At 39.1% G+C, this 27,366-nt stretch overlaps 3 protein-coding genes, 3 long non-coding RNA genes and 1 pseudogene across 7 annotated transcripts in view; 4 read left to right on the top strand and 3 right to left on the bottom strand.

Moving 5' to 3' along the window:
- Positions 1–27,366, bottom strand: part of LOC148728256 (uncharacterized) — a 39,833-nt gene that overhangs the window by 11,710 nt on the left and 757 nt on the right. The window lies entirely within an intron of this gene.
- LOC111339624 (fibroblast growth factor 1) lies at positions 1,019–5,448 on the top strand. The gene is made up of 5 exons (XM_022946313.2): positions 1,019–1,250; positions 1,360–1,393; positions 2,236–2,407; positions 2,890–2,996; positions 4,477–5,448. The coding sequence occupies exons 1-5, from the start codon at positions 1,198–1,200 to the stop codon at positions 4,666–4,668; spliced, it is 558 nt and encodes a 185-aa protein (XP_022802048.1). The 5' UTR covers positions 1,019–1,197; the 3' UTR covers positions 4,669–5,448.
- LOC111339611 (uncharacterized) lies at positions 8,071–9,696 on the bottom strand (annotated as a pseudogene).
- On the top strand, positions 12,077–17,922 carry LOC148728259 (uncharacterized). The gene is made up of 2 exons (XR_015988958.1): positions 12,077–14,765; positions 16,246–17,922. It is a non-coding gene; the product is annotated as an uncharacterized LOC148728259 (long non-coding RNA).
- Positions 19,160–20,917, top strand: LOC148728258 (uncharacterized). The gene is made up of 2 exons (XR_015988559.1): positions 19,160–20,191; positions 20,548–20,917. It is a non-coding gene; the product is annotated as an uncharacterized LOC148728258 (long non-coding RNA).
- On the bottom strand, positions 20,328–22,876 carry LOC148728257 (uncharacterized). Of its 2 annotated transcripts, none has more exons than XM_088724648.1 (2): positions 21,316–22,876; positions 20,328–20,869 (listed from the first exon to the last, which is right to left on the bottom strand). In XM_088724648.1, the coding sequence occupies exons 1-2, from the start codon at positions 21,772–21,774 to the stop codon at positions 20,819–20,821; spliced, it is 510 nt and encodes a 169-aa protein (XP_088580774.1). In that variant the 5' UTR covers positions 21,775–22,876; the 3' UTR covers positions 20,328–20,818. The 2 variants fall into 2 exon arrangements, with proteins under 2 accessions (XP_088580774.1, XP_088580775.1); XM_088724649.1 differs by having other exon boundaries at positions 20,328–20,825.
- On the top strand, positions 22,937–27,196 carry LOC111339626 (uncharacterized). Its single transcript, XM_022946315.2, has 3 exons — positions 22,937–23,092; positions 23,227–24,004; positions 24,532–27,196. Exons 2-3 carry the CDS (start codon positions 23,272–23,274, stop codon positions 25,374–25,376), a joined length of 1,578 nt encoding a protein of 525 aa, XP_022802050.2. The 5' UTR covers positions 22,937–23,092; positions 23,227–23,271; the 3' UTR covers positions 25,377–27,196.

Below are 27,366 nucleotides of genomic sequence, written 5' to 3'. Positions count from 1 at the left end.
TTCAAAAAAGGGTTGTACAATTAACAGACTATTATACTCAGTGGCTTATTGTACATCCTTTATTTCGTCATTCAACTATAATTAATCACCTTTTTGAATAAATTTCATCTTGTTTTATTCGCGTTGCAGTATAAGGACTTAAATTCCTCAGGGAAAACCCCCGCAACACCTTAACGGCGCTACGTTAAGTTACAGCAATGCTGAATGAGCCGGGTCCTACGCCTTTCTTTTATCAGAATAAAAACATTTAATCCTTGCACTGTTTGCAAGACAATTCTGGAACTAACGAGAACATGATTGTTTGTGTTGTGTGAAGGTTTGCATACATTTTCCGCTTAAATAACCCGAGTAAATTCCAATAATGCTTGGCAGCGTAGCTTGCATGAGAGAAAATAAAAGCCAAAACTTCCATTTACCGACAGCAATTAATGATGATTTTCCCTCTGGAAAGGAAAAGCGTAAACTAAGCTTCAAAGGCGTTGTCTTCGAAGGATATTTTTGTAACTCTTTCGTAATTTGGAGCGGATGGAAACTAAATTAAGCAAAACATGTCTGTTAAAATTTGTTTAGTAAGCGACGACGCTGTTTCCTGCTAAAAACTTGTTTCTTATACGTCAGCAGCTTCGCAATGAGTATGCTTAATCAACCCGGAAAATTTTTTGAGAGCTGCCAAGGTAAAAAAAAAAAAATTGCTATGTTAAGATCATTGATGGATTTACGTTAAACTGCCCTGTATTTTAAGATCATTTGAATTGGTCACTTGTACTTATTGCTGTGGTTGGGTGTCAAGCGATAGTCTTCTTCCCACACATCCCTCACTTTCCGCGTACATAAGGCTAAAAACTCCCCAAGATCGTTTGAAAATCCGGCGTCAGCATTGTGTAGGATTACGTGATTCGCTGACAACTTCAGGGAGGGGTAGCCCCATCGATTGTTCACTATTTGTGGGGAAACAGTCGGTTCCCATCGGGGAATGTTCGGAATGCCGACTTGCCACTTGACGACGTCTGTCAATGAGTTTAACTGGCTCGCGTGTCCGGTCGGGGATTGTCTAAAGACCTATAAAGAGCCGGATCGGCAAACGAGACAACTTAATCATATCTTGTATCTGTAAGGTCAACAGCTCCTGGATTCCTTGACATACAAAAGAACTTGTGGCCGCGTGAAAGTGACATTTCATACAAACTCAACATCTAAATGGCGAGGAAACTACTTCGTGCTTTGGTTCTCTCTGTGTTATGCCTATTCCCGTGAGTAAGCCATTTGACACAGCATGTACAAACGTACAGTTTCATCTTCGAATCCCGCTTATTCTAAGACTTCCAAGATTTTAAGCGTACTCTTTGTTCAAATTTGCAGATGTTTTGCCAAACCCACCAGAAAAACATCATCGGTGAGTACTTTTATCTTTCTAGTGTAAAATCGCTGGCGGTCCGTCTTATATATTGAAACGCCATGACTAAGTTAACTAAACAGCGTTTGTCCAAAATACCTTGTTTAAAAAAACCAAAATTCCAAGCTTGAATTTAAGCTCTATTAAGCCTTTGGTTGGGGTCGTTCCCATCACCGTTTTTTAAATATAGTTAAATGACCTATTAATTGTTTGTGAATTTTCCTATAATTATTTTTTTACTGACGCTCATCATGTGAACAAAACCCGCAACAAGTTGACTTCCATAAAAGAATTTACGTCATTTAAGCAATATCAGTAAGATTCATATCTAGAAGAGTTTTGTTATTGCTTCTCGGCGCAAGAAAACCACTAAACTGAAATATCAGTCTGGCAATAAAGCAAGAGTGACAGCAATTATTCCACTAGGAATTTCGCCGGTTAATTCCACGTAGCTGGAAGATCATAAAATCTTGGTGTCAGAGGTCAACCTCCTGATATGTGAGAATTCTGTTTTTCTTGGCAATTTAAGCGACTTTGTTAAAACTCTAAATGAATCAAGACGAGAGAACACGAGAAATTATAATTGGCACAAAATCAACTTATGAAACTCCCACGCCAATTCATTACCCGCCGCGCGCGAGGCCCACGCGATGTTTACCTAGCGTGGCTGTGTTATTGTTATTTGGGCGGCATAGCATCTGACGAACTGTAAAGCAAACTGATATATCCTGCGCACTTTATTCCTCAAGCTCACCGAAACCACAGAGCAAATCGTATCGCTTTGCCGAAAGCTACATCGCCTTGGTAGGTCTGATGTAATTGAATTAAACTTTCTTTTTTAGACAACAAATGCGCTAGAAAATAGCGGAATCAATCCCGGAGATGTGGTTAATAACGTCCATAATGTTGTCAGAATCCTCATGTACAAGAGGTTGTACTCCAGAAACAGCGCGAAATTCGTGCGAATTCACCACGATGAAGTGGACGGCAGTGGAAACAAACATGATCCGAGCGGTAAGTCTTTTAGATTCATTTCTCTTTCCGCCGAACTTTTTGTCTGGATAATGAACTATTACAATAGGGCAAAGAACAACTTTATTGTATTTTGTCGCCAGATCAACGTTAAGCACGGAAGAAATTAGGCCTGATTTCAAGCGAAACTGCACGAACTGCGACCTCGAATGTAAACATCACCGCCGTTTTTAAAGTGACACTTGACGACTATTGACCAAAACACGATTTCGCAAATTTCTTATATTTAAGAAATAAAAGGACGCCATAATTAATTGATTTCTGCTATGAATTTTGTTAAATTGTACAAAAGTGCGTCTTCTGCTTCCAACAAATTTGAAAAATTTCGTTGCAGTCGAAGGGGTTTTTTCCTTAGCGTGCAATTTTTCCTCAAAAGCGTGACAAAAAAGCAGACTTGCAAAATCAACGTGCAGTCATTCAATTTGCTATGCTTGGTTGTCACGATATTATCTTTTGTTTTGCAGTTACGATGAGGCTAGAATCTGTGGGACCTGAGAGCAAGGTGATATTGAAGTCGCACGATGGAAGTGTCTGCGTTTGTCTCGACAGCAGCGGAGCGGTCGTCACAAGAGTAAGTCCTTAAAATTTTAATTTTTACGAAATCCGAGTGATGGCCACAAATTGTTGGCGTAACGGTAGCTTTGTCGTACAATAGAAACAAGCAAGAGTTCTCCGCTGGAAAGGAATTGCTGTATTGTACAATCGATGAAGTGGAGATAGTAATCGCGAGTCTAGTGAAGGGACTTGTTGTCTTAATCGTATTGTAACCTATGGTGTAACCCCCTATGGCGGGGCTAAGGGTCTTATCGTAGAGAATCAGGCTCCACTCACTTGGATGATTTGGCGATATATTAAAACATGCTGCGCGAAACAATGTCAATAGGAAACAGTTAGGGGCTGTTCCAACACAAGATGGGTGAGGATTCCTCACGGAAATTACACAATCGTAAATTACCTTATAAGGATTACTGATTCCGTGTTGACAGTGCCCTCGACACAAAAAATCACTTGTTCAGGGTCTCTAATTAGCTCCCTATGAGATTCGTGAACTGCGCTTTTTGTCACGGATGTACGCAAAACAGAAATGTTCAACTCAAGTTCGACTTATTTCAAAAAAACCCTGCCTCGTTTAGACTGAAAAGCACGTGTTAACTGTTCAAAAGCTTTCATTCGAAAGAATAACCGCAGACAGGAAGGTGTTTTAGAGAGAAACCTTCCGTGAAGTACTAAACAAGATCTGTGGACCAATACTGAACTGGATGAGATCGTAAAATGATACGGGAAAGCTAAACCACCACACACAAGCGATAGACTTTTTTTTAAACATCGAGAACAGATAAACGTGTAGTCAGGAGCTATGCAATAAATACATAGAGGGTCCAGAGGAGGGAGGTACCCGGATCGAGAATGTTCTTTCATTTACGGACGCACATACGTGATGAATGAACGAGGAGGATGGGCTGGGGGCGAACAACACCCGCCCTAAGGCCAACCCAAAGGAAGTGTCAATGAACTTATCAATGAAAACGGACCACGATCAATCATTGTGAGACAGCCACCTAGAAAGTCATATCGTCTGCTTGAGTGCTTAATATCGATTGAAACAGGGTCGCTTAGCCTTGAATGAACCATAAGTCGGTGTCTGACAGTATTATAACAAGATACCCAGACGGATCATATCGTCTGGCCTTAGAATTAGCCAACATTGCAAGGGCAGGCAATCAAGATTTTCATATTAACTTTTTGACACGAGCTTGTCATGAAACGAAGATCGAAATAGAATTTACCAAAGTGAAAAATTATTAAGAACTGTTATGGACAGTATCTTTCAGAAAAGAGATGAATCAATAGGACAAAACTTTTTATTTCCGTTCGATGATTGTCACGCCACGAGGAAAGATATCTGTTACTGTACCCGAACGAAGGTTTCCCATGGTCAATTTCTCATAACGCGGGCTAAGACTCACCTCCCAAACTGACAATGTGCATAAACCAGATAAGATCATCTCCCCTGAAGTACTGACATTAACAACACTTGTGTTCTTTTACAGCCGTCGCATCAAGTGAAGACAGACATCGGTTGCATCTTTCAACAAGAACACACCTCTAAGGGCTACACGCGGTACCGATCGACACTGAATAGAGACTGGTACCTAGCGATCACCAGAGATGGAAGAACGAAATCAGCGAAAAAGGCGCATCAGGGGCAAAGATCAGTGCAGTTTATAGAATACACCGTATAACAGAAATTCTGCCTAGAGTCTTTAGGTTATTTATTTGAAATTCATAAAAATTATTTAAAGTATATTTAAAAAAAATTATATATTTATATTGTCACAGAAGAAGTTATTACATCGGCGAGACCATGGTTTTGGATTTGTCGATATCTTACGAACTCACTTTTGTAAAAGAATATATATATTTACCTAAAAAATTTGAATTTACAAAGCTTTCCATATGAGAAACAGAAAACAATGTTGTTAACATGCATCTGAGATATCTTACCAAAAATATAAGTTATTTTTTGTATACTCAGTTGAATTATACAAAGTATTCGATATTCGAGACAAATTATTTTCTTTCTCAAAAGAAACTAAATTTGCTTCCAAATAGTATCAAATTAACTACAGTCACACATTTTTTGCCTCAAAGATAAAATAACTGACACTACCACATTAGTTGTAACAGAGAACATTGTTACATTGCCATTAAATTAAGTGTAAATATTTGCTAACGTATTCTAAAATTGCCAAATAGTTTATCTTAAAAACTTGTATTTATTGCAGATAAATTGTAAAGTATTTATTAACGTCTTTTATTTATGAAGTTATCCGGTTAATTTTAATTTAATGAAAAAGCCTTACAAATGTATTTATTTTATATTTATTTATACATAAAATATTGATTGTGAAAGAACTAAAAACGATGGAACTTATTATTTCTTGATAAATAGAGAGTACGAGTTTAAGAAATAATTATCACAGCATTTTACATAATGATTACAATAAATTATTTATTTTAGATCCCGAAATGTCATTAAGTTGGGTTGAAAAGTCTGAAAATTTCGCTTGTTTGCCCGTTTGTTTTTGGAAGAAATACCGCATTTCCTCGAATAATCGCCCACGTTCTAATTCTAGAAGCTTTTCCCCCGAATAGACTCCTACCACCCAGATTACAAATGTAAAACAAGCGCCCTTCTTGATTAAACACTTCGCTCCTCCCTCACTTTGTTCAGATCCATGTCAAATCGTAAGGATGCCGGGATACAACCTGTTCTATTGTCACTTTATTTATAACTTTTTAAGCTTCAACTACTGCGGAATCCGTTCAGGAGAATATTAAGATCCCTCCTTCCAATAAGAGCCCCTTCTTTTTGTCGAAGTTTAGATAAGCACCCGGGCGCTTATTCCAAGAAATACGATAAACGCATGAACCTTTTTTCCAACTTCTTGAAACTCAGCTGATTCTTACTAAACTTAAAGTACACTGACCAAAGGAATCGCTTTCAACAATTTTACTCTTCGCATAACGTAAGAAATACAGTTTGGAAGATTTCTGGTAAACATTACTTACCTTATTGCAGATGTAAGTGACATGAAAGTTTACTTTCTTGTTGCTCTCATTGAAAATTGTCGTTAATTGGAAACAAACCCCTTAGTAATAAGTTGCCAAAGTAGATATAGAGAAGAGGCAAAGGCTAGAAAAAAGTTAATCGTTCACTAATTTATCGCATATTTGCCCCTGCTTGCGACTGGTCCAATTGTATTTATAAGAAATATCTGAGATATCCATCCCGCAAATTTCGACTCAAAGTTAATTCAAAATGGGAGAGGGTACGTATCCGTCAAAGCAAACGTCCATTACAGTAAGCTGTTCATAAGTGTGCTTCAAACAAGTACTTGCATCAAAGGGCCTGTAAACCCAAAATCGTACATTTTCTTTTCACGTAGCTGTTTAGCAAATATATCAAGTACTTCAAATGTGCAATTCGTTTTTTTCTCAAAAGTCCATTTTCACCTTGAAAAAGGTCTTACAAATTCGAAACATTCGCCATCTTGAATTGCGCCATCTTTCCTGTGACGTCACGGGTGGAACCTTCCTGTACTGAGGTCAATTTCTTTTACGATCGCGTGAGATATGTGCAAGTCTCCTTCGCAGCCCCTGTTTGCCGGTCTAGTCACGAATTTTTTACTTATAATTTGGTTGATTATATTAAAATTTTTCGTAATGGTAAAGCATTGTGTCGTCTAGTTTTGTAGTAATTCAAACAAAACCGGGCATACAATGCATAAATTTCCAAAAGAAGCAAATTTGAAGCGACAATGGGTTAATTTTGTTGAAGTTAAAAGAGCCGATTTTGACGAGCCGTCCGAAAATTCTGTTGTCTGTAGCAGTCATTTGTCTCCCGATTGCTATGAGAAAAGCTATATGGTCGAAATGGGTCTTAAAAAGCTAGCAAAAGCTACTTCTTCCTGTTGCTGTGCCGACGATTCAGGCCCTACTAGAAAAAAATTCTTCCGAGGTAAAAAAAGCGACCCTTGCATTCAGCAGACAGCAAAAATCCAGAGTTGACCGACCGTACTGAGAAACGACCGAGGAGAAGTAGAGCTCTTCAAAAGTTGGAAGTTAACAGGGTGAGTACCGAACTGATTTACGCGGAAACCTCCAGATTTTCAGGTTCTCTTTAAACACCTTTCTTTCTCAGCTGTTAAAAGATTACGGGGAAGCCAGTTGTTCGGGAGCCAGTGATGAGCCCAAAAAAGACACTGACCTGTTTGAACCTTTGCCGGAATCCGAAACACGTATCAAGAAAGAATTCGTTGATTTCGGTATGCAATGCGATCTGGAATTTAGTTTGTTAAATATTCCACGAACATCTACGGCGAGTGTGGGTGAGACAAAAATCTATCAAAAGAAATCTTCGTAGAGAATCTTTGCCAGCCCCACTTGCTGCTTTCTTTGAGAAACCCTGCAAAGAAGTACCAGTTGGAGAATTTGTGTCACGGTTTACACAGCGGTGAAGTTGTAATCAAAGGTCATTAGAAAAACATTTTTTTGACGAGCCGTCCGAAAATTCTGTTGTCTGTAGCAGTCATTTGTCTCCCGATTGCTATGAGAAAAGCTATATGGTCGAAATGGGTCTTAAGATCCAGAGTTCAGCTTGCGAAACTATCTCTCTATATTTCCAATCGAAACAAACACAAAAAGGTTCGATAATTATATATATATATATATATATATATATATATATATATATATATAATATTGTGAGAGGAAAAAAGGACGTAACTACATTTCCCGACAAGCCTGTTTCGTGAATCGCTTCACTCTTCAGGGGTTTAAACCCCTGAAGAGTGAAGCGATTCACGAAACAGGCTTGTCGGGAAATGTAGTTACGTCCTTTTTTCCTCTCACAATATTTATTCTGCTCTGCTTCAACGTATTGAGCACTGTTCCACGCGAAAATCGACTTGCAGACTTCCTATATATATATATATATATACCCTACCATTTACTGAGGTTTGGACTGTGAATCCTTTTGGATCCTTCTGGCGCGGCGTCACTGTTGGCTCGAGGCCTTTTAACTTGTTAGTTATATATATACAGGCCACACTCGCAAATCTTTACGTTACAACTTTTTTATCAATAATAATACTTCGGAGATGAAGGAAAGCACTATATATATAAATATTTCCTTTCGAACAGGCACAACCGCTAGTGTTGTAGGACATGAATAATTAAGATCTGCATTTACATGTACCTTTGTTTCTGTCAAAGGTTTGGCGGTTTTAATCCAGTGCAAGAAGTTCCAAAATCAGCTGGAAAAGTGCTTCGGATTTTATTTACCGCACTAGATGGCAGAGCGACCCTGACATTCTTGCCGAGATAACCCCAGCGAGCCAGCTGTCTGTAGGCAATTTAGTGAAATTTCCTCCCAGGAGAGAGAAAAATAACTAGCTCTAGCACTGTGTTATTTAATCAATAGCACAAACAACTCCAGAAAATCGATCTCAAAAACAGATTAAAGAAACATTTCGCTTACTCGCTTTGGGTGTGATTATCTGTACCGTATTGCTGCCTGTACGCGTAATAGGCCGTCTCCAGCACCCAGATATCGAGGCAGGTTGACTGAAAACCTGGATACTCAGTAATACAAGTCATTTGGATTTCAGGCCTTTGTTCCTCCACTTTTTGCCACACTTGCCCGATTTCCGCACAACAGTTTCATGTGTTGTCGGCATTGGCTGACAAGCTCCACGCTCGAACCTTTGACAATTTTATATAACACACCCACGGGCGCTCAAGTTAAAAAACTTCTGTTGCATTCTTTTAGATTGGAAACTTGCTTTATTAAGTTTTCATGTCAAAAACTAATAAATTACACAATGAATTAAATACAGTCTGTGTTTCCGAGACAATCGGCATCGCCGTCAACCGGTTCTGTGCTGTCTTCGTGCGGATCGTTTGGTGAACTCTACGCGGCTCATGTTGATAAGGACGTGGCCCAGACTCTCCTAAAGGTTCTGAGTTATCCCCATCGTTGTCATATAAGTTTAAGGCATTCGAGTCGCTTCCCTCTGACAAAACATCGTCCGAACTACTGCTACTTGAACGAGCTGCCATACCAATGCTACTGTGAAGCCCGTGTTGCGCAATTTTAGTTCCACCGCTTACGTCACGACCTCTCTCTATCGTTTTCACCGGAAGTGGAATTTCAGTATAAAATGCCGATTTTCTCCTTAAATAAGTCGAATTGGGAAAAATCAATTGCAGATTCGTTTTCTATGACACTTTTTACATGGAATAAGAAAAACATGTATTCTTGGGTTTACAGGCCCTTTAAGTAAATAAAAAAATTAGAGCTGCCGCTTGGGCAAAAATGTTCTCCTGTTTATCTTTTGACATATTCCGCTTGCTGCTGGACAGTAGCACTGTTCGCCGTCTCAGAGCAGCCAATATTTGTTTGTAAATATCCGAGCATGTTTTTAGATACCAAGTTTCATTCTAGACTGATTTGGCTTGAGAGGGCCAGTAGGCCCCCTTCTTTAATTTCAGGAGTGGAGCGGGCGCCTTTTTCAAGCCCAAGGAACGGATACCTCAAAAGGTGTTTGAACGAATTTGTCAAGTCCGGGAGGTGAGGAAATGAAGAAGAGGAAGGCAATTTAGAGCTGCGCTAGAGGGTAGAGGATGCAAAGTTCAGCAAAGTGAGTTTTACCTATATGCAGCAGCTCTCGTGTTAATCTCTTTGTCATTTGTGTTTCGAATACTAAACAAAAGAAATAAAAATGATATTAATGGGAATTTAGCACTGGATATTCTACGAGGTGGTTCTTCTCGTCCACTGTTTCCAGGTCTTTTTTGGAATTTAGAACGTTGGTTTTTGTGGAGAGAGGAAAACCGGAAAAACCGCAGAAAAACCGTCGGAGCAAGGACGAAAACCAACAACAAACTCAACCCAAACGTGATGTGTCGCCAGCTCCGGGAATCGAACCCGGGCCACAGTAGGGGGAGACAAGCGCGCTATGCACTGCCCAATCTCCGTTCCGCAAACAGTGCCTAAGGTGGCATTCTACCTTACGACGCAATATTTGCACCCCATATGGCGCTCAGACGTAATTTGTATGGGACAATTTTCGTCAAGCCCCTGAAGTTGCGCTCTATAATAAACCCTATTATTTATTAAAACCAACCGGGGGAAGTTCGTTCAAATCATCAGATTTCTCGCACTATTCTTGCTCCAGTTCACTACACCGCCTACGAGAAAGTTCGAATTTATTTCCCACGGTGCATTTTCTTAACTGTCAACAAGTTCGTATGAAAATCACGGAACAACATATGATACTACCTGATATGCCATGAATTTATGAAATAAAACATGCCGACCTAATACGAGCACGACTATGGCTGATGAATCTGTGCATGTAAACATAACGTTCATGGCCAGTATGAGATAAATTCAGCCCAATTCACCAACGCAAAGGGTCATTAGAAATTATCTTAACGTCAGGTTTTAAAAGCGTTGCAAGTTGGCTTTGTATCTAGTAAAAGAAAAAAGCTAATACTGTACATGCCGGTTCCCCTACGCGAAAATGATACCTACCTTGGCTAACAAAATGGATTATTGGAATTTACTCAAAGGCTATCACTTAAAAGCCGGCAAATTGTGTTCTAATGTTTGTGGTCATTTAAACAGACTGTGTGTAATTCCACTTCTGACAGGAGCCCAGAGGCACCTTCTTATGATAAATCATGTGTACTTATCCGACCAAAATGCTGCCGTAAATAGAAAGAAGAAGATATGGATATAAGAATATAGTTATGAGGTAAATGACGATAACTCACTGATCCTTCTAGATCGCCCCCCACGAGTTTAAAACTGTTCTCGCAGACTCAAGGATGGCTTAATTTCTAATCTATATTAGAGCATTTAGTAAGAAGATTCACAATTGTTCTGAGGGCGCCATTTCTCTCGATCTGCAAACTTTACTTTGACAAAATGGCCTTTAAGATTCTAGCAGTCGTTTTCGCTCAGTTCAAAAAACTCCAGTAAAATTGATATAGCGCCTATAGATTTTATCTTGGACTGAATTAGAGTCAGGCTCCCGCGCAAAACCCTTCACTTTTTTGTTTAAAAATTAACTGCGAGGGTCACAATTCATTTCATTCTCAAACATCATGAAATTCACCTCTATGGCCTTCGATACGTACACTCAAATTGTTTGACTTGAACCTCGGATAATTCTTGCACAAATAAGCACAATCGCTTAATTGAATGCGAATATCGAATCGGCTTGATTGGGTTGCCCGGGACCTCAACCCTCCCTTAAAACCCAAAGTGCCTTTCACCTAATCCTTAAAACACAAAACACTCGCCATAACGGCTCTTTATGGAAAGCAAAACGAGTCGAAAGGCTGACGTTTTGTTATCATTATTTTCAATGTCAATTTAAGGTTATTCTCGTCGCCGTTGAAGAATGAGAACTTTTTTGATTGAAATTCCTTTATGTTTACGTTTGAATCGAGGGCTTTTCTTTCCCCTAAACCAAGATTCTCTGTACGTTTCTCACCACTAGTGCAGGCCATTTTGCGACACGCTTTTATAAAGAAATAGTATCTCTGAGTGCTTTCCTAGATCGTTTCAATGGAGACAATCCGTCACGATAAACAGTCCTTCTTTCACCATTAAGAGGACTAAAGTGCGCTAAGTAAGTTTTAATTGCTTTCCTTTTATCCATGGAGCTTTAAATACTGTCAACAAAAGATGAATAATTTTATTTTTCCAAAACATTTTCCGGCTGTCGCAACAGATGATCAGTAATCTACTTAGGAGCAGTAGTCATGAGCATGCGTAATCGTCAAGCCGATGTCTTAGGAGCCAATTTAGGCGGATTGTAGATCGGTTGAGTGACCAGCATGTTTTGAGTTCTTGTAAGTTTACTCTGGGTGCACTGATGAATTTGTTTCATCGCGGCAAATTTTAGACTAAAACCCTTCCAATGTTTATGAAACTAGATCAACGTTTACTAAAAAATTTCGACTCGTGTGGCGTTTGGCATTGCATGGCATGCCATACTTGGTGAGGTTATGACACAGAAAAGCGCAGCATATGCAATATTCGAAAATATCTCTGATTAACAACGTATTTGAAAAGTTTTATTGCATCAAGCCAAAAGAAAGCGGGTATGAAAAGAATGCTGTCGCCAGAAGCCGCCAACAAGTCCAGAAGTTTGTGTCCTCAAAATAACCTAGGATATGAGAGTCAACCAACGCAGTACTTTTCTGAAATCTCCTCAAGACTCGCCTTAGTATGTTACTCGATATAGCTGCTGGCACTCAAGTAAGCTCTAAACTTTAATTCTGAAAGAGAACCTTCCGCAGGTGATAGCGGACATGATAAATTCTTCATATTATCAATTTCGAATATTCGATTTTCCGCTCAGTTTATCCGTAATCCAATGAATTAGCCCTGAACTCGCAAATGATCCTGCTGACCAAGAAATCGGCGCGAAAAATAACGTTGGCACGCGTCAAACGCGTTTACACGCAAGCACTCGAATCACGCAGAGTAGTCTCGCTCGATGTTTGTCTCTCACGTGAACTCTCCAAAGCAAATTTTTTTTTTCTTTTTTTTTTTTTTTTTCATGGAATATCTTCCTTTTCAATAAAACTTCAGGATTTCGCATAATTTGCAATTTCCACTTGTTGAATTGTGTTCATCTTTATCTTTTTATCCCAAGAAAGAAATGAGCGTTCTTCAAAGAGGCAGTGAAACTTAAAAAGATGAAAAAATTGGGTTGCTTTCCTTCTTTACTACCACGGATAAAGATTATTTTGGACGGCTTACCTGTCAAGACGAGTTTAAATCGGGTAAAAATGTCAAAGAAAAACAAATATATCGAATATCACATTCAGCAGAAACCAAAAAAAAAAGAAACTGAAAAGTGTTAAGACATTTTTATCACGGCTTCGGTCTTGCACGTACAAGGCCGGTTTTCCCCCACAAGGCTCTCGTCTGGTTTAGAATTAAAAAGAAAAAAACTACTTTAAGGCATCGTGGGCGGGACTTAAGAAAACCTGGAAAAGTTCCAGTTTAGTCTTAATCTCTTTTAATTTGCCTCTCAACAAACAAAAACACGATGCACACAGGGAGTCAGTCCTACGCCCACAACCTATATAAGAGTATTAGTAATCGTGAAGTGTCCTCACAAATCCCACTGAGATATCCCAGAAAGAAAATATCAGAAAACGTTGTATCCTTTGAAAAGTTTATTAGACCTAAATGAATATACACAGTATACATATTTTTTTTGAAGGTATGCTTTTCGAACTAAGATCATGCGTGGTCGGTTAATTGCCTGAGTCACCGGCCTTTAAATAGATAAAGTTACCGGAAAGCTCTCAGTTAACACTCAATAAATGGCCTAATAGGGGGAAATCTGATTTGCATTAAATACTCCTACAAAGAGATTAAAAGCGTTTTCCATAATTGATCAGCACTAATTAATTTTCGGCCATCCGGGTAATTTTAGCTTCAGGCAAAAAGGGATTGTCAGGATCCAACAGCGAGGCATGTAATTAAAATTTTTGAGCGGTGTACTTAACGAGGTTGTCGAGGGTGTCAGCGCAAAGCGAAGGAGTACTTGTAAACTGAACATTTAACCGGAAAGACAGTGGATAAAACTTATATAAAAATAAACATTTTGGTGTGGAAATGTCTGCATTACAATCGTCAAAGAAAAGCGTTTGCTTAATATCTTTAATTGAAAAGCGTGACTTAGCTGATTTCGCGTGATCTCCAAAATAAACCGGATGTAAGGATTTAGCAAAAACATTAATCAAATACAAGCGCGGTCGTCTTTTCTGATGAAAATGATCATTCACAGTGCCGTGAAACCACGAATTGACCAGTCAAGATCTTACCTAGCCGTTAATAAACAATACAACGTCTTGATCCTCTAGGCGAGAAGAGGTTGTTTCACGTGATTGAATCATTAGAAAAAAAAAAAACGTTTTTAGCGACTATAACTCTGACTGTAACAGTTAAGCATCATTGTCGGATGGCGCCGTGAACCAGAGTGAAATCACGCACAAGTTTTATGCGAACTGCGCATGCTAGTATCCGGTCGATTTAAAGAATTAACTCAAACACTTCCTCCTTCTAACTTAAATAACTTTAAGTCTGATCAGTTTATTTCTAGTAGGCGTCAATTCTTGTGCAATGACGCCTTCCTTTAGTAAATACTGGCCTATCCATGTATCAGCTAAAAAAGACATAACGGAAAGCAGAAAATATGATCTGACTCTATTGAGTGAGTGGGTGACCCATAGATCCAATTACAGGATATATAAGCCGGATGTGTGGCCTCAGGCTAAACGAAAAGTTATATTTAGAAAGAAAACTGCTCTATCGCTTTCTTGCCTTAAGTGATATCTTAAAAAGGGCAAGGATGGTCCACGACCGATTTTTCTCTTAAGCAAAGCACGATGGTAACGTAACAAGGACGTTGCTGAACAAAAGATCTAATTGGCAGAATGATAGCTCAGCAGGTGTGTTTTAACACTTTGTATATTCCCCAGCCGTTCTCTGCAGAACAACAACGTGAAATAATCAAAATTTGCGTGATTTGAGACCGGAAGCCCCAACGGAAAATTATTCAACTTTCCCTTTGGAACTCAACGCTGCTCACAAATGTTACGCTGAAGTTGAGGTGTGGTGCCGTAAGAGACGATGAACACATACAGGCACCCGCGAAATTTGAACTAAAAATACATCTTCATTTCTTAATTGAAGTCTTCCTCAGCCTTGTCTTCCTGGCTGTTTTGTCATGTCCGCATGGAGGTAAGGAGTGACTGGGTCATGGGGGGCACCAGATGGGTGGAACACGCGCCTGGGTGGGGTTCTGTAAGTGACTCCAGTCACGTATCAGGAACCATGCCACGTACAGAAACTTTTGGCGTTAATTTGGAGCAACTTTTTGCAGTTCTAGAAATCTCGAGCAATTTCTGCCTCTCAGAGCAATTTTTGAGCAAAATATAGGTTTAGCTGTGCACATATCAAGCACGAAAAAGTCGACGGTTTCACAGAATACTTCAATAATTTTTGTGAAATTTATTATTTTACTCTGAGAATGCAATCAATAGAGGTAATTTCGATCAAGTTCCCTCATATCCTTCAGCAATATGTCAAATGAACCACGCGTTTTGTTCCATTTTTAGATATAAATTATCCTCAAATTTCGCCAACGTCACGAGCAACTCTTAAAGCCAAGTTTCAAGCTATTTTCTTGACCGATCTGAGCAACTATTGTGAAGAACGAAAGACAAAGTACCTTTTGAACTTAAGGTACAACTTTTTGGATCTTTAGCAATTTCAGCAACTTTTTGACACTCTAATGAGCAACTTTCCAGCATTCTACGAGTGCAATCGGAACAGGCCTTCCCATGATCCTTCACCCCCTCCCCCACTCCTCCTTTGTGGAATAAATTTTTAAATAATTTTCAAAAGTCAATAATATATGATTCAGTAAATCTAATCTACAGAGACATACGAATCGGTAGAATCTATATTGCATTGAACTTTTCCTGTTCTAAAATACCTTATTTCTTCGAAAAAGCACCCAGGCGCTTATCTAGAATTTCGGCTAAAAAAAAGGAGCGCTTATTTTAAGGAGTGCGCTTAGTCGAGGGCGGGTGAGGAGGGCTGGGGGACACTTATTATTATCATTCTCCTGTGCTGATTCTGTTGTAACTGAAGGTTAAAAAGTTACTAACAAAGTGACAATACAAACAGGTTTTTCCTTATATCCCTACTATTTGAGAATGGGGAACTTAAACAGTAGCAGAAGTTATCACAATTTACGGAAAGTCCCTCTCTTATTATAAACGAAAACGCAATCGAACAAGTAACCTCCGCTAAGTCCGTTGGAGTTTATGTCGATCAAAATATGAACTGCGAGTGTGATATTGAAAACATCTCTACGAAGATAGTTTCTGCCATTGGTGCGATAAAACGAATTCGTCATCTCACTCCATTTAATGTTCTAATTAAAGTTTATAATAGCCTTTATATTCAACCACATTTTGATTATCGCAACGTAATGTGTATTGTGCAACGTTAATTGAAGCTCCCCTAAAGGGGCTTTTCAGCCTCAATGTAGTAAGGTTGAGATCGGACGTGAGCATTTCATCAGGCGCCTTCGGCAGCCGCTTCAGTCCATGTAACGATCTCACCTTCCCACGCATCCCACCCAGGGGAGGACATCCACCACACAGTAATCTCGTGCGTGGGAACTTGACGTCTCCTTTCCCAAACCCTGCAGGAGACGGGACCTACGGCTTTACGTCTTATCCGAGAAGACGAAGCAATGTGAGTGAAGCGACTTGCTTAAAGCCACAACGTAGTGCCCCAGCCAGGACTTGAACCCAGGCCGTCCGACCCGTACCCAAAGTCCAGCGCTCTGACCACTGGACTACTCACGCCTCACAACGTAGGTAGTGCAAAGGCTGCAAAATCGGGCAGCTCGCATCCTAATGTCTGCGAGCTATGATAGTAATTTGGATTATTTTTTTCCGGGCGCTAGGGTTGCGAAGACTACTATCAAAGATTGGAACAGAAGTCTATCCTAATGTACACAACACTATGCAGTAAATGGTTTGAACCCGGGGGTAACATGTGAAGGTGTAGTCTGATCGTCCGGGTGAGTGTAGTCCTGAGAAGGACTGTTGTCGGTGGCAGTGACTGACGTTTCGACAACCTGTGCGGAAGTCATCATCAGAGTCAAGTGAATGATTGTTGTCAGTAGAATGTTCTTATTCCAGTTCGTGTGAAATGATCGGTTGGTTTTGCCGTGATGTTATTGGCTGTAAGACTCAAGTGACGTAAGTCGGTCGTGATTGGTCTGTTTCGGTCTGTCGGTAAAGCTAGGTTGTTCTTTTTCGGTCGTTTGTGATGTTTATGTCGTGAATGAGTCGTTTGTATGGGGCGGGTAGGGAGTGGGACTACACTCACCCGGACGATCAGTTTGTATGGAGACGATCGTTTGTATGGAGCGGGTAGGGAGTGGGACTACACTCACCCGGACGATCAGACTACACCTTCACGTACACAACACTACACGGTATGACACCTGATTATCTGAGATAAAGACTTTTATAGCGTGACAGTGTAAGTGCTTATCGTTTAAGGAATACCGAAAACAAATTAATAATACTAATAAAAATAGTTTAATATTTGTAGTGCGCAAATATGATCAAATGCTTCTTCCACAACCTCGAACTAACTATCTCAAGAGAAGTTTTTTGTTCAGCGGAGCTCAGTTGTGGAACAACTTACCTGTAGACCTAAGACAAGCGTCTTCGCCGACTGATTTCAAATCTAAATTAAATCGCCACAGTTTAAAGTAAGATCTTAATTTTAAGTAAATTTTAGACACGGCCTTCGTCAAAAGCAGAATTATTTTATTTCTTTCTTTTATTTGAACTGTTAGGCCTAATTTATACGTCGCGCTATAGTCGAATTAATTAAGACGAATTTATTCGTCGTTCCGTCGACATAAATCGTGGCGTGGTTTTATGCGTCGAAATCAATACGGACGAATTTAATTCTCTTCCCAAATACAGTGCTTCTGGTCAGAGGTGTCACTCGAAAAGCTCGCCACGGGTCGCTGCGGGCTCGCCAAAATAAATTAAGAAAATGTATGCATTTCATTCGACGCGACGCAAGTGCGACGTTAAAACTGAAGACGCGTTATCGACATCTTATCTGTAAGACGGATAAAACGTCTAGGACGAATTTAATTCGTTTTAGACGTCGTGCTATCGTCGAATTTAATTGCTTGTGGGACTTTGAATTAAATTCGACTGTAGCGCGACGTTTAAACTAGGTCTTACTTTTAAATATTATTGTAGTTAGACAGATAGGTTTACTAGTATGGATAATTAACTAAATCAACTGATGGAAAAACCGTGTATAAATAAAGTTATCCTATCCTATCCTACGTGAGAGAGGAGGGGGGAGCACAGGCAGCCCAGGCTTCGTCACAGGCTCTTTCACAGTGGATTATTATAGAGTTTGTATAGTGGTTTAGTTGGACTTGCATTTGAGCTCCGTAAATATAAAGTTGTGTGAAATAATAAAAGAAATAGTCTTACCTTCATACAGAGTAGTCTGTGCTGTTCTTGTCGCGATTTGAGGCCGTTTTGCCGTGTTTCAGCTCAACGTCCTAGCACTACCAAATAAAAGGGAAGGTAGAAAACCTCTGTCTCACACACGCTCGCCAAAATCGCTCGAAAAACACACTTAAATACTTCCCCTTGAATCAAACCTTGGCAGCACGAAAGCCAAATGGTTGCCCTTCAAGTTCATCAAAACAAATCCCACAAAAGTTGGGTTGTCGAGCAACCAGCCCAGCGAAAATCGAAAATTGACCGCCATTTTAACGTCGTTAGAATGCGCGTCCATCAAAACGTGTGCAGTCAAAAGTTCGTTACGACGCATTCAGCCTGGACACTAGCAAAACAAGGCCCAATGGGTAGCCCCACGATATGAATGATTAGTCAGAAATAAATACCAATCCACAAGTGGAGGGAATATTTTGCTAAATGGCTAGCTGTTTTACTAAACATTGGCCACAGTTGACAATAGCCATTTTAGCAAAATATCCACTGCACGTGTGGGTTGGTATTTATTTCTGACTAATCATTCATATCGTGGGGCTACCCATTGGGTCTAATTTTGCTAATGTCCAGGCTGAATGCGTCGTAACGAACTTTTGACTGCACACGTTTTGATGGACGCGCATTCTAACGACGTTGAAATCGCTGTAAATTTGCGATTTTCGCTGGGCTGGTAGCTCGACAACCCAACTTTTGTGGGATTTGTTTTGATGAACTTGAAGGGCAACCATTTGGCTTTCGTGCTGCCAAGTTTCGATTCAAGGGGAAGTATTTAAGTGTGTTTTTCGAGCAATTTTGGCGAGCGTGTGTGAGACAGAGGTTTTCTACCTTCCCTTTCACTTGGTAGTGCTAGGAAGTTGAGCTGAAACACAACAAAACGGCCTCAAATCGCGACAAGAACAGCACAGACTACTCTGTATGAAGGTAAGACTATTTCTTTTATTATTTCACACAACTTGAAATTTACGGAGCTCAAAAGCAAGTCCAACGAAACCACTATACAACCTCTATAATAATCCACCGTGAAAGAGCTGTGACAGACCCTGGGCCACCTGTGGGGGGGAGAGGGGCATATTCGAGAGGGGTGCTTGTTTGATATTATTATGGCCGAGGGGTGGGCGCTTATTCATAGGAGAGCGCTCATTCGAGTGCCGGTGCACACTTATTCGAGAAAATATATGGTACCCTTTGTCTCGGTGCTTCTCTCTGCATGAATTCAGGTTCACTGATCCACAAGGTATAGTAACGGTATGCGTTATAAGCCTCTTCAGCCAAGGCACACTAGTACTGAAATTCTTAAATGAGATCACCACTTTGAAAATCTTAGTTGCTCCTCGTAAATGCTTATAGGGCAGTCCCCACTTCAATCTTGGATAAGCAATAGGTAGATGCACTGGTGAAGGGCGTGGTTTATCAAAGTTAGTAAAACATAGACTCGCTCGAATACGAGAACAGAAATGTCTATGCGAGCGATCATACTTTTCTTGAATAGATTTTTCCCTTTCATGATTAGAAGGTCGCACAGAGTGCAGTCATTTTTGATAGATTTCTGGAAAAATCCAACCTCGTTCCCAGGGCCTTTTCCCCGGGGCGAATCACGCCCGCGTTTAATAGAAAAGTTAACCTCCACGACAGGCAGAAAAGAATTGCTGGCTAAAAGTTACCGGTAGTCAAAAGGGGAAACTCAACAGGTTTCTTTGTTCTAGTTTCTTGTCTTTTTTGTTTTTGCTTGTCTGTTTTTTAGTCACCGAAGTGCGTTTAAGAGGCTAGAGGGCGCTACGGGAAGAGTGAGTGACATAAATTAACAAGAATGTATACACCATAAGCAATACCCAAAATGTCCGTGAGGTAATGGGTTCTAATTTATTCAAAAAACAAAAAAACGAGGACGGTCGGGCCTCGAAACAAAATGGCGTCGTTATCATCTCTGCCAGTAGTTTACGGCCCTTGCTTTCTAAGCGAAGATGTGCCAGGATCCTCTTCAAACGGACGGAAACCACTTCTGTTTAAGAACTCTTAATTGAAATTCTGGTTGAAATGCCGCGGGGACTCATGCAAAGGTTTACTCACGAATGCTTTGCTTGTGAAACGGTAAGTTTTTGTAACGCGATTCCGCGAATTTTCCTTCGCACAGCACTACGCAAACACAAAGCATTGGGCCTGTATTATATGTTAGTATTGTATGAAATATCAGTTTTGAAGAACACCTGTCAATCAAGTCCATTAATCATTGCTTTTTGTAGTTTATTCAACCGTAAGTTTTTTATAATTTAAATTAAGACTAATGCGATTCCGCGAAGTTTTACCAATCGTTCAGTTAAACATATAAGTAAAACTTCCAACTTAGTAATGTGAATATTATGACCAGATTTTAAAAACCGTAGTTTATCAATTAACTAGTTGTTGTATATATCGCGTAAATTTATTTGTTCACATTTACTCTTCAGAGTTGACGAATACATTAGTAGAGGCCTCGAAGGTCTTATCTATGATCCTGATGAAAACAATGTTTACACAAAGAGGAAAAGGGACAGTCTTTCTTCGCAGAGTAGTTATCCGAAGATTTCTTCTTCAGACTCTACATTGCCTGAACCAAGAAAGTTAGCTTTTCCAAACACGGGATGGAACACGTCTTTCGAGAAAGCTCCCTTTTTCACACGAGCCGAAGTTGATCGCCACATTAAAAAGTCTGGTAAAAGAGTTGAGTCACTGAACCACTCAGTTCCTACAGGAATGCAGAGAACAATTACATATCTGGTAGACGAGTACCTGCACAATATTGAAACAAACAGTGATCAGAGATACTTTTTCTTTAAAGCAAAATGTCATCATAACTATAAGTTTTGCATATGACAGTGTTAACTCACATTTTCCCTAAAAATCATATTATTTTGATCCTAATAAATGTTTGCTATTCCAGAAAAATATGCTTCAGTGTTGGACTGATAATTAATATGATTATTATATCTGCATCTCTAAATATTTCAAAACAGAATATCACCCTTTTTCACTGTTATGAATCTTGTCTGTCATATTCACAACTTTTGACCTAAGTGTACAACCATACATTAAATTCTACAGATGTTAATAAAATATGAAAACCATAATAGTTCCATAATTATTTATGTACTAATAATTGGATTTTGAAGATTGCATAAAAATGCACAAACTGACCACATCTGATTGACTGTGCCAAATAAATTAATAGGAATTACCCTATCCCAAATGTGGAAATTCTTTATTTTGTTTATGGCTCTTTCCACATGCACTCTTAATGATGCAATTGATTGTGTGTCTACAGTGTCATTTGCACTAAACTGCACCTGGTCTCCTAAAAATGGTGGCATGTTCAATGAAACCCCAGGTTGAAGGAGATCTTGAATAAGGAGTCCCTTATCTGCCATCACAGAGTCACCAACATCAAACACTTGCTCTAAGAATCCACTTTGCTCAACAATTTCTCTATCCGAAATTCTTCCTTTATAAAGTGAACTGATAAAACTTATGCTCCCACCAAGTGTAATGCCTACAAGACCTTTCAGGGTCGTGTGTTTTTTATAGGAGCTATAAAGCTGACTGTTGAGTAAAAGACCCGAGGGCATTTGACATTTAATCTCCGTACAGTCTATGATGACTCTTGTATTTGGATATTTATTTTTAAAATCTTCTGGCATATGTTGATCAACTTGTTCTCTTGAAGACCAAATACAGATCTTACTAGACTTGAGGTATATGAAAGAAATCCAAGAAACTATTATTCGTGATACAGTAGATTGGTGGATTTCATACGAATGGGATAGATGGTCTTCTGGGAATCCCTGCCTAAGTCGACAGAGGGTTAGAAAGAATTCTTCTTTGGGATCAAGTGATCTTGGCTTACCAGGCTTAGCTCCACTGTAATTATTGTCAACATACGATGCAATCTTGTACTTTATGTTTTCACCATTTTTACCAGGCTGTAAAAATTCAAAATAGCTCTCAAAGATTTAAGCATTTGGGAAGCCTGTATAGAATAACATTGCAGCGTTATCGTTCAAAAACTTGTTTACACCAAAAACTCTTTCATTTTTTCTTTCGCTTTTTTGGCATTTCTCAATTAAACTTTAAGTTCATTGTTCACAGCATAACATTCCTCTGCTTTCTTCTTTAGCTGATCATTAAGAGCAGCTACGTTTTCTTCAAGCTTATTAATCATAATTTCATTGCATCTGATCTGATCTTGTAATTCAGTTACAGCTTCGTTTAATGATTTTGTGTTGTCCAACACTCTAGGCAGCCTTGAAGAATTCTCCGATACATTATTAAATTCAGCGAGAGTTATATTCGTTTGACAGGCAAACTCTTTTGTTTTGGGTTCAATACAAGTCGGTTCCGTGTTACTATTTGACGTGGTCGTGGACGTGGTCTCTTTGGACTCAATACGCGCCGTTCTTTGGGAGCCTTTCGCTTTGGTGGTGAATCCTGTTTCCACTGAAATATCGAAGGGACAGCATCTTGCTTCAGCTTTCTCAGACCTGCAAGGGTTTTCGTGAAGTCACTCGCCTTGAAATGTCTATTGCACACCTTGGTATGACGGTCGTCGATCACAAAATTATCACCAACATCTCTTCGAATTGCCTGAATCCATTTTTGTCTCAGTGCTTTATCACTTGGAAATTGAAAATGAGATATCTTCTCACCATTAATCACGTATGTCTTCAAAGTACACAAAGGGACAACAACAATTTAAAACCATATTACGACTAGTTAGCAAGGGAACAGCGTAAAAAGATCAAATAACAATAAAGATGACTGGCCCGACCGTCCTCGTTTTGATGTTTTTTGAATAAATTAGAATCCATCAGCTCACGGACATTTTGGGTATTGCATATGGTGTTTAGAAATTTCATTTTTTTGATGGTGGTCGCGATGCTTGGAAATTTTAGCGTCCACAGATACACTTAAATGTGTCAGAAATTAGCTGGAAATATGTAATTTAATTTCTTCTTTTAGGTAAACACAGATATTCCTACTTGGTTTGCTTTGAAATTTACTGTTTACCTTTTAAATTAGCAGTAGCAGCCTATTTGTTTGTTCAACATGTTGCGGAAGTACTCACTCAAAGGTGTCCCTCTTTAAAATTTTAGCACATCGATTGGAGAAGAAAGAACCTGCATTTACGAAATCGTAGCATGGATCAGGAACAAGCAGAGGAAGAGTCACTTGAGTCTCACGTGAGGGACCTTGTGCTGAAAAGAGAAATCGGAAAGGGATCCTATGGAAAAGTGTACAAAGCTTTATGGAATGGAACAGAAGTAGCAGCGAAAAGGTTTCACGCCGCTCTCGCTAACAGTGGCTACAGCCAAATAATCGATGACATAAGGGAAGAGTTCCAGCGAGAATGGAAAATCCTTAAGTCACTCAACCATCCTAACGTGGTCAAATTCCATGACGTTGTGTTTCCTAAAGGACGATTGCCTATAATTATTACAGAGCTTTTGCATTGTGATTTGGAAAGGTTCATTAAAGAATCGAAGTCGTCCCCAAAAGTCCCAACAGTTAATCTGATATGCATAGCCTTAGACGTGATTCAAGGTCTTCAGTACATGCATGGCTTACAAAACCCAATTGTCCATCGCGACCTAGCAACAAAGAACATTCTACTGACAGATAAATGCACTGCCAAAATCGCTGACTTGGGTGTGGCTAAAGTTTTTATCCAAGGGTATGAAATGCATGCCACCCCTGTGCGAGGCACACCGGTTTATGCAGCACCAGAAACTTATCCTGCTCTGCACAATTTTGAGGTGGTGGAAAATCCAAAATATGGACCTAAAGTGGACATATTTTCATTTGGTGTCATGTTACTAGCCATGGCTGTTGGGCATGAACCTGTAGTCTGGCCAATTTCTCCAATCACCAAAGGTATTATATATGAATGTTAGGTGTTTCAAGTGCAGTAAAAGTTTAGTGATAGAGCTTTGGTCATAAAATAACTGTGTTGTCTTGGGCAATTTTCCTCGTTTCCAAATGTAACTGAATCTCAAGAGCTGTGTGTCGCCAACTGTCAGATGTAAAAACCCACCAAAAGAGGTTAATAGGCAAAAGAGGTTAATAGACATGTTGCCACGGGAAATGCAGATATTTTCCCATGACAACAACACAATTTTAACATCAAAACATGGTTGCTAAACATCTGTTGCACCTCACTCAATTGAAAATTGTAGTATGTACCACACACATGATGTTCCATTTTTCAACTTGCAGCAGTTCACTGTTTTTATATTTTAATGACTCAACAAAATCACATCCTAATGCCATTAAATTTCTGCTGACGGGAACCTTTTTTTCAAAATGCCTTGTTTACATTTTGTGTTTCAATACAGTGATTCAGTCTAGTGGCTCTTGCAAAGATTTTGACTTAGCTCTTTTGCTATGTTTATCTCTTTCAGATGGAAAGAAGATCAGGGAACATGAACGCCGCAAAACTGACATAGAGAAGATGGGAGATCATTTAGTAAAAAGTTTAGTACTTGGGTGTTTGGAGAATGACAGCGCATGCCGTCCATCTGCAAAAGATATAAAAGCAGAATTAGAGAAGCATAAGTGGAACTTAGTGCAGCAGTCTGATTGTTATGAAATAGATGAAGAAGCTGTAATTGAGAGGGTGGGTCACCAACCCACCTATGACTACAAGTTTAAGATCCTCTTCATAGGTGACAAAGGAGTGGGAAAGTCGTGCCTGTTTCAGCGCTTTCAAAACCCAAATTATAAAATTTGTTTGAGTACAGCAACCATAAGTTTGGGAATTAACACTGAGTCTTTCAAGTATGGCTCAAAGTTTGTAAGTTTAGAAGTAGTGGATACTGCTGGGGAAGAATTGTACTTTGCTGTGCAAGCAATGTATTTTCGTAGGGCACATGGTATTTTTCTTGTCTGTGATGTAACAAATCATGAAACTTTCCACAACATTCCCAGGTGGCTAGAACAAGCCCGCCGTTGCTGTACTGAAACTAGTCCTTCGATTATTCTAATTGGCAACAAAACTGACCAAGAGGAGAATCGCAAAGTTTCTCATGAAGAGGGTGAAAAGTTTGCCAAACGTAATGGGCTAAGCTACTTGGAGGTCAGTGCTTTGGAAGTTGAAAAAATTGAACACATGTTCAAAACAATGATTGAAACTCTCACAAGGTCTGTTGACCCTGGTACAATTAAAATTGAACTTGCTGAGACTGATGATAAGGTAGAGTTGACAAAAAGTTCAAAGAAGTCTAAATGCAAGTGCAAGTCACAATGAAGTGGTTTCTTTGTAGATATGAAACAGATGACTGCTTAGCATTTAATGTTGCAGTGTTTTACACTACATGTTATTGATATGTTGTATGGGGGAACTGGCCCTAGCCTAACACCGCAGGAGATAGCATTTAGGAGTATCCCTTCTTCTGCTGGAGGGAATGCCTCTCCGTCATTGCCCACTGGTATTTTGACAGTTTGGTTCAACATGTTTATACACCTAGATGTAGACAGGCATTTTGAGAGGAAGGTATCTTGCCCATTCGTCAAACATTTCCAAATATTTAACTCAGCAAAATGTGTGGTAACAGCAGCCACAAACAATGCATACTCAGATAATTTGGATATATCAACAAAGTTGAAATGGTAAATTGGCCACCGTAATGATTACAAAAGCTGATGTTTCGAGCATTAGCCCTTCGTCGGAGCTTTTGTAATCATTACGGTGGGCAATTTACCATTTCAACTTTGTTGATATATCCAAATTATTTCGTTACCCCCATCGACGCAGCCCCAAAGAATTTCTTTAGAAACTATCAGCCTTTATTCAATGCGTACTCAGTCCAATTACACTGCAGTAATTATACTGTCCAATTACAAGCATGATGTGTACACTGTCCTGTTTTCAAATAGGGCTGGTGTTAACCAATACCAAATTCTCCAAACATACATGATAACAATTGTATAGCTGACAGTAGGGAGAATTACTAATGAGATCTTGGATGTGAAAGGTTAAGAGGTGGAGTGAGTTTTTATGTTTAGATGACAGAAGCAAATGAAAGCTTTGTGTGGCTAAAAACTGTTGTTAAGGTGAAATATTAATTATTATTGCTTCAGCTTCATTTTAGCTGTAGGTACTTAACTTTTGGTCAAAGCAGAAAGTCTTTTTTAAATATTTTCAATTGTCTGCAATTAAATTCCTCATGCTCTATCAGTGGGTAAAGACTTATCATTTTGAAGTACTCATGAATATTCCCTTGAGGAAATTAAAAGAGGGACATGTGATTATATACAATAATTTTTTATGTACTGCCTCAGTAGCCTCTTTTACAACTGTTTGTTTTTTTCTTGGGACAAACTTCTCCTCTCTTATGAGATAGTGTGTTGTATGACAACACCTAGTGAAGAACGTGATGAATGCTGTATGTACATTGTAGTGGTCATCAGATGGAAAGTTATTTGATTTTTAAGCTTTCTTTTAGGGGGGGGGTTGGGTAGGCTTTTTTCAAAGTATGCACTTTCAAATTTTGTGTTAGTTTTTACATTTGCTGTGCATGCAGTCAAAACAAAATGGTTTACTGACCAATAGTAACTTTTAGAAAAATGTTCAAAAAGGGGTCATAATGGATAAATTTTCTTAGATATGGTAATATAAGTATTTGTTAAATATTTCAGATAATTTGTAGATAATAGAATTGAAGGATAGTTTAATTTATACAAGCTATTACTGGAGCTCTCTGTATTGTTGTTTTGTACTCTAAAGGACAAAAGAAACATTTTATTGATGTACTATTACAAAAGATAGTTCACATGTTCTGTCAGGGTTTCCAAACACACACGCACAAAAAAAAAAAAAAAAAAAAAAAAAAACAGATAAAAGCACCTATATTTTTTCAAGTGTTTGAAAACCCTGATGAAACACAATGCATGCTGGGTGCAGAGGTGTAGTATATTCTCTTACCACTTTATGTAATTATCCAGTTCTAGCATTTGTTAACTATTTAACGCCCATGAGTGACTGACTTCTTATTTATCCTTACCATATCATACTTGAATCAAATGTAAAGGCCATGAGAATAAAGAAATTGATGAACAATTTAAAAAGCTCCTATTTGTCAAACTCTCCTTGTCAGTAGAACTGGAAACGTTAAGATAACAGTGTGAAGAATATGAATACTAATGATGGGGTGTTTGGAAACTTCTTTATTTATCATTCACTGGTCTGTTCTCCTTTCTTTGCCCAAAATTGATTACATTTATGGTAGGAAACACTA

The sequence above is a fragment of the Stylophora pistillata genome, chromosome 6 (assembly GCF_964205215.1).
Source record: "Stylophora pistillata chromosome 6, jaStyPist1.2, whole genome shotgun sequence".
Classification (NCBI taxonomy): domain Eukaryota; kingdom Metazoa; phylum Cnidaria; class Anthozoa; order Scleractinia; family Pocilloporidae; genus Stylophora; species Stylophora pistillata.
This window is presented reverse-complemented; position numbering and strand designations above follow the sequence as displayed.

Coding starts and splice junctions, on each gene's coding strand:
- LOC148728257 (XM_088724648.1), bottom strand. CDS start 21,774: ATGCCAGAAGATTTTAAAAATAAATATCCAAATACAAGAGTCATCATA. Junction 20,870..21,315: donor ATTTCCACATTTGGGATAGG/GTAATTCCTATT, acceptor AATATTGTGCAG/GTACTCGTCTACCAGATATG.
- LOC111339624 (XM_022946313.2), top strand. CDS start 1,198: ATGGCGAGGAAACTACTTCGTGCTTTGGTTCTCTCTGTGTTATGCCTA. Junction 2,408..2,889: donor AAACAAACATGATCCGAGCG/GTAAGTCTTTTA, acceptor TTTGTTTTGCAG/TTACGATGAGGCTAGAATCT. Junction 2,997..4,476: donor GCGGAGCGGTCGTCACAAGA/GTAAGTCCTTAA, acceptor GTTCTTTTACAG/CCGTCGCATCAAGTGAAGAC.
- LOC111339626 (XM_022946315.2), top strand. CDS start 23,272: ATGGATCAGGAACAAGCAGAGGAAGAGTCACTTGAGTCTCACGTGAGG. Junction 24,005..24,531: donor AATTTCTCCAATCACCAAAG/GTATTATATATG, acceptor TATCTCTTTCAG/ATGGAAAGAAGATCAGGGAA.